Source organism: Neophocaena asiaeorientalis, unplaced genomic scaffold (genome assembly GCF_003031525.2).
Source record: "Neophocaena asiaeorientalis asiaeorientalis breed wild unplaced genomic scaffold, Neophocaena_asiaeorientalis_V1.1 scaffold134, whole genome shotgun sequence".
In the NCBI taxonomy this organism is placed as follows: Eukaryota; Metazoa; Chordata; class Mammalia; order Artiodactyla; family Phocoenidae; genus Neophocaena; species Neophocaena asiaeorientalis.
Window position 1 is genome coordinate 32,826,047 of NW_020185339.1, and position 6,751 is coordinate 32,832,797.

Here is a 6,751-nt window from a genome sequence, read left to right on the forward strand (position 1 = left end):
TGGGAATTTTAGGTTTCTATGTGTTATCATTTCCCATTTTGCCTGGTTTGTCATTACCAATCAATAATTCTCAGGTTTTCATTTCCATCAGCGGATATTCCGGCTGTAGTCCACCACCATCCATTAATTCACTCTTTTATCCATGCCCTCATTTTCCTTCATCAGATGAGCTTACCTCCCACTTCGAAAGGAAAACGGAGGTTCTATTCTGGAAACTCCGCCAACTTCCATAGGATAAAGCCCATATTCCTTATTATGTCATATAGATTTATCATTTGTCTAATTCAGGCATTTTAAGCTTCAAAACTGGTCCATTCCTCAAATGTACTGTGTTCATTATCCTGGAGTTTACCAAAATGAATTTTCTTTGTTACATGTATATGGGAGACAGGAGATAACAAGGAATTGTTACTAATGCCGTGTCCTTTGGTCATGACTTTCAGACCTGGTCTACAATCATACAGTGGATGCAGATAGGGATGGGCCAGAGGATTACTCTGTCAAAGTCTATGGAAATCTGTAGTTTAGAGCATTGTAAAGGCCTATGCATTTAGGAGTCTAAATCCCACAAAGATTTCCTCAGAAACTGGATGGATCCTGAGGAAAGCTAGACTTTCAAGTCCATAGATGGTATAAATGCACCCTTAGGACTTCCCCAAAGCATCTGGATGTTCAGAGAGTTAAGATTTCATCTGGGAGCCCAACAGCTTCTCACTCTTATTTGCATTTGACTCTCACTCCTTATTAATGTGAAAAATAAAGTTTATAGCGTAAAGAATTCTTGAAGCCATGAGAAGATGCAGACAGATAATTCTTATCTTTGAAGGAAGGAGAACTTTCCAGTGTCTATAAATTTCTTCTAGAAATTAGGACTATAGGTTGCTTGAGTAAAGACTCTCTGTTCCTGTGTGTGTCTCTGCTGGGAACGTCAAAAGCTGAGAGAGAAGTAGTTTAGCTGTAGGATCTGAATCATTGAGTCCTATTCTCTATCAAGAGACTGCAACCTTGCAAATTACTCCAAGGAGGATATACACATGGTCCGGTGGGTGTACCCTTTCTTTTCATGAGGCTTCAATTCCTAATCTCTTTGGAAATTCTTGGTGACTAGGTATTGTTTTTGCCTAGGATGAAGACAGATTAAGACCTAGAACCAAAGAAGCCAAATGGCCTCTTTGGGCCCCTTCCTTTAACTCAGTAGCAGAATCTCAGATTTCTACAGTTTCCCACCCTGAGAAAGTACATCCTAACTAATTAGAGGAAGCACATGCCTGAAAACTAGAGCAAAAGCTTTTGCCGCAGGCATGGAACAGGCTGATCGAGTTCATCCACAACAGGCCTTGCCAGGCTGAGGGAACAGCCTTTGCCTTACAGTCAAAGAATAAGCTGAAGTGGAAACAGAAGTTTCTGAGGCTACTCCATCCTGCCCATCTTGTTTTTCTCACCTTTTCTGAGGGCAGTGCATCTCAAAAGATCACCCTTGCAGCGGCTCAGAGCTTGGCTTCTTTTTCTACTCACAGAACTTCCCTCACTCACACACCCACTCTAACACAACAGGCTATGCAATGCCTTTGCCCTTGATCCTGGATCCTGACCTATCCTTGGCAGAGGGATTCAAGACCTTTCTTGAAGACTCCTTTATCAAATTCTCATTATTGGCTAATTTATCACCAGGAGTAATTTAGAACTTTTTGAAGGATGGGGCACTTCTCTAGTATTTTGACAGTTTGGGCAGTGTGTAGAATGATCAGAGCCATATAGGATTCAATTATTTCTTATTTCCGTATCTTATTCTTTAGGTGGTGGTTTCTTCCTTAAGAAGATGCCTAGGATAGCTGCCATTTTTTTTAGATTTAATTTCAAGCTGGATTGCTACAATGAGGTGCAATACTACTTCTAATTCCTGTTTTGTAAGGCTACTGTTTTTTGTTAAAAGAAAGCTCAGTATTTTCTTTTACAGGTGAAATACTTAACATTGAAAAGAGTACTATTCTACAAATTGTGTTGAAGCTTCTTACCTATATGGAAAGTATTATTTGAATATGAAATTATAATAGCATTTATATCAAAGGCAATAAAGAAAAGCTAGTTTGGAGTATCTTGAACTACTTCCTTCTAAAGTGCTAAAATTATGTATCTGAATTATTTTAGCGTTTTGCAAAGATGGCTGTAGGAACGGAGGAGCTTGCATTGCTGCTAATGTGTGTGCCTGCCCACAAGGCTTCACTGGGCCCAGCTGTGAAACGGGTAAGAATATCATACCATCTTCTAGAAGATGAATTTTTACGCCCATGTATAAAGTAACCCATGAGGAAAATAATGTTTCAAGTGGGCTTTCAAAGCATGGCACTTGCTATTAACACAGAAGCTTAGCAGGCAGGAGGTGGGAAGTTTCAGTGAGGCGTAGTCATTGGGCGTTTGCCCAAAGTCACTCTAAGGAGGTTTTGCAACTATTATAACTAGAAGTATATTGAACTTTTTCAGAAAAATATGTTGGATTACCCAGGATTTTATGACTTCATAATTCACTTTACTCGTTTGGAGCCCAGTTTTCCTGGAATCTATATGCCCATATTAAAGCATAGAATTCAAGCTTATGGCCAACTCACTTCCTGGGACACACTACTTCCTGCATCCACATTTGAGAATTTTTAATAAATTTTTACCTGGTCCATTTAATATTTTTTCATTGTTGTCTGTTTACAAAGTGTTTAAAGTTTTCTACCCCTTAATTATTCCTCATCCAAGTCTGTCCTGAACTTACTCCTTCTGACACATACTAATACTAGAAACTTTTAAAAATATTTAAAAATATATATATGTGTAGTCTATATATAGCTTATGACTGAAAGTAAGATGTTTTGTCCATTGAAAACACACCTTGAGAATTTAAAAAGTGCCTTGAGTATTAGCCCCTAATTAAAATCATATCAGTAGTAGTTTTGGTTTCTTTGGGTTAAGTGGGTTCTAACGGCAGATGACCTCACAAAGTCTGATTATTCTCCCTAAGAGAAAGCTGCTGCCACCAATGATTAGTGGTTACCACCTCCTCTTGCTTTCCATAAATCTCAGTGCAGTAGATGCAGTGAATGTCCTGTCTCCATCCCACCTGCAGTCATCGGGTTTAATAAATACACTGATCAGAACGTGAGACAGAAAATGCTCTGGTCCATTTGAGAAGTGAAAAGTTTACTGAATAAGTACTGCCACTGAGCACAGAAGGATGCTCACAAAAGGATCACTACATCCTTTCTTTCTGCAAGTACCTCTAAGTGGTGCTTTTCAAACTTCGGTGACTAACTGGTTACAAAGGTCTCTAACAGAAAATGCCTAGTGGCTATCTTTGATATGTGGGCCTCTTTCTTAAGGAGATCATTTCCAAAATCAAGAGTTCCAAAACTCATCGTGCATGTGAATCACCCATAGAGCTTGTTAACTTGATAAAAAAATACAGATTTCTGATAATTAACTATCATAGGATTTAGTAAATCAAAATCAGGTACTTCCAGTGCAGTGGTTCTACAATGTTTCTATCCCATGATCTCCAGTAGTACCCACACATGCATCAAGGTACACTAACAAGGTGTACATTCAGACCTATGGTAACTATGTTTCCTGAATACTGTTTCTGTTATGCTGTTTCTGGTACGAAGTCTGGATACTGAAATAGCGGCTTTTTCAGGGAATTTCAGTGGTGTGCAATTTTGAAATAAAGGCTGTCCCAGAAAATCTGGGATGAATAATGGTCATGCTCAATCCTGCGTGTCATTTCCCCACTAAAAAAAAATTATATGGAGAGATTGTGAAAGTGTGGAATGGCATAAGATTAATCTGAGCAATGTAAAATTTAAAACTGGAGTTAAAAGTAACCCAACAGAATATTTAGCTTTTTCTGTGTAGTTATCCTTGATCTTTCAGTCTGTAAGAGGACAAACACAAAATGCCAAGGGCTTTGAGAAAAATGTACGTTTAAAATCTAGTTTTACTCTTTCCTTGTTATGTGGCCTTGGGCAAGGTGCATAACTTCTGTGTCTTTTACCCTGTGTACGTCACCTTACTCTTCACAGGTCTTCTCGAAGATAGGTATTATCTTGGAGGTATTATCCATTTACAAACAAAAATATTGGGTTCATCATGATTTAATTTTTCTAACATCAGAGAGCTAGCAGCTGAATACTAAGGTCTTTCTACTCTCAAATCCAGGTTTTTATCTATATAATTGCTTTTCAGTTTCTTCAGAAGTCACTCTAATGACAGAGGAGAGAGAATGCCTCCTATCTGGGAAAATGTGATACCAACACTTGCCTTAAGGCATCTGTCCCAATTATTGCTCCAGGTTAGATCCCAATTCCTCACCTCCCAACACCACCATTTTTGTTGATGTAGTTATAAATAGAAGGTGTGCCCTTTAAAAAAATACCTTCAGATGAGAAGAGACTCATTTGAAATAATTTATTCACCCATTTATTCAACAGATGTTTAATTAGGATCTGTTATATGCTGAGCACTGATCTAGAAACAGGATATAGCAGTGAACAAAACTGAGGCCCTGTCTGCATGGAAATTATGGTGTAGTGGAACAGAGGGACTATAAACAGGAAAATAAATGTCAGGTAACAATAGGTACTGTAGGGCTTCCCTGGTGGTGCAGTGGTTGGGAGTCCGCCTGCCGATGCAGGGGACACGGGTTCGTGACCCGGTCCGGGAAGATCCCACATGCCGTGGAGCGGCTGGGCCCATGAGCCATGGCCGCTGAGCCTGCGCGTCTGGAGCCTGTGCTCCGCAACGGGAGAGGCCATGACAGTGAGAAGCCCGCGTGCCGGGAAAAAAAAAAAAAAAAGGTACTGTAAAGAAAACTAAAGCAGATTAGTATAAAATTATTTTATTAACCTCTGGACCTTACATATGATGGGTATTATTATTATTATTGATATTTACTTTATTAATAAAGGTAACTAACCTCAGCTTCTGTATCAGGTCCCAAAATTTCAGTGGTAAATATAAAAGATGTATTGCTCATTCATATCTCAGTTTATGTTGAATGCGGTATTGAGGAGAGAGTTGAGGGGGATTGGGGTTCCTCAAACTAGGGGCCCTGGCTATTGCCATTCAGTGAAGAAGCCATACCCAGTACATGACCTCTGAAACTGCTAGAGAAGAGGACCACAGAGAAAGCACGGAAAATGCACACCTAGCGTTACTGCCTCAGGTCAGAAGTGTCCCTTCCCGTCACATTCACATACCGTTGGTAAGATCTAACCACATGGATTCAAGGGGTTAAGAAAGTGTAGCTGAGCTGAATGTCCAGGAAGATGAAACTGGTTTGGTGAGCATCAGGCCAGTCTTTTGCCATATCTGCTGTCTGTCATTGTTAGTGCAGTTTACTCAAAGCAATCAAAACATTTTCTACATTTCCCTGATGTCGTCAGGACAAGGAACTCTGAGTTACTTCCTTTTTCGATCACTGCCATATTTATCCTCATCCCCCTGGCAGGGAGTCTCACCTTGGAATTCCTGGACCCCTGTAGGTCTATGGATGGGCTTTGGGGTCCATGAATTCCCTGAGTATCTGTGCACGTGTACATTCTTCTGCAGGGAGAACCCGGGCTCTTAAAGATTTCATATGTGTTATATGATTTCCAAATAGTTAAGAACCTCTAGAGAGAAAATCTTCAATGATTCATAAAGAGAACTAACTGCTATTTCATTCTGTGGCACGTGATCCAAACCCAAATGTCCAATGTTTCTTTGGGAACCTTAAATCCAGAGACCCCAAACTGAGCTCATCGCCTCCATGTCTCCTGCCTCATGTCCTCTTCCTCTTCTGTTTCCAAAACCTGGATCTTCACTTCTATTTCCTGTTTCAGTGAGCGGCAGCCGTATCCACCCAGTTTTACCCCTTCTTCCTGCCCTCGCCCCCCACTTCCTACCCCTCTCCCTCCCTCCCACCAGTACTCAGGGAATCATCCCCTCACACCCCTTGCACATCCAGTCAAGTCCTTTTTGTTCTCGGTACTAGGGTCCCTTTCTTTCAAGTCTGGCTGCAACTACGGTATTCAGGCATCTCTCTCCAGTGCAATCTCCACAGACTATAAAAGCCCAAATCTGATCGTATCACCCCAGACAGAAATAAAACGTCAGTGCCTCCCCTTGCCCTCGGGATAAAGGTCACGTGCCTTACCATGACCTTCAAGATTTGACCCCTGCTAATCTACCCAGCTTTCGCTTTCTTGTCCATCTGTCTCCTCTCTTCATTTCCACACCAGGCATGGAGTTTTATGGGGGTAAAGGTATAACTTGTTCACTTTTGAATCTTTGAGACATAGTATATAAGGGCTATACTTTATTAGGTGCTCCACAAATATTTGTTGAATAAATAAAGGTGTAAATGAGGAAGAAAGAGATGATGTGGTTGCTTCCATATTTGCTGGATATTTTAAAATATTAGTTTAAAGAGGGCTTCAGGGTCATCTGGTCTTATACTTTCACGTGGCAGATGAGGTAATTATGGCACAGAGAGGTGAAGTTACTTATATATGGTGTTTAATTATAGATACAGGGCTTCCCTGGTGGCGCAGTGGTTGGGAGTCCGCCTGCCAATGCGGGGGGCGCGGATTCGTGCCCCGGACCGGGAGGATCCCGCGTGCCGCGGGGCGGCTGGGCCTGTGGGCCATGGCCGCTGGGCCTGCGCGTCCGGAGCCTGTGCTCCGCAGCGGGAGAGGCCACAACAGTGAGAGGCCCGTGTACCACAAAA

The 6,751-nt window shown here is 41.3% G+C and overlaps 1 protein-coding gene across 2 annotated transcripts in view; it reads left to right on the forward strand.

The window, feature by feature from the left end:
* NELL2 (neural EGFL like 2) overlaps positions 1-6,751 on the forward strand; it is a 366,586-nt gene that overhangs the window by 248,280 nt on the left and 111,555 nt on the right. For both annotated transcript variants that reach the window (XM_024737158.1, XM_024737157.1), the window contains one exon: positions 2,149-2,244. In XM_024737158.1, the coding sequence (XP_024592926.1) occupies positions 2,149-2,244 (96 nt within the window). The remainder of the gene's footprint in view (positions 1-2,148; positions 2,245-6,751) is intronic.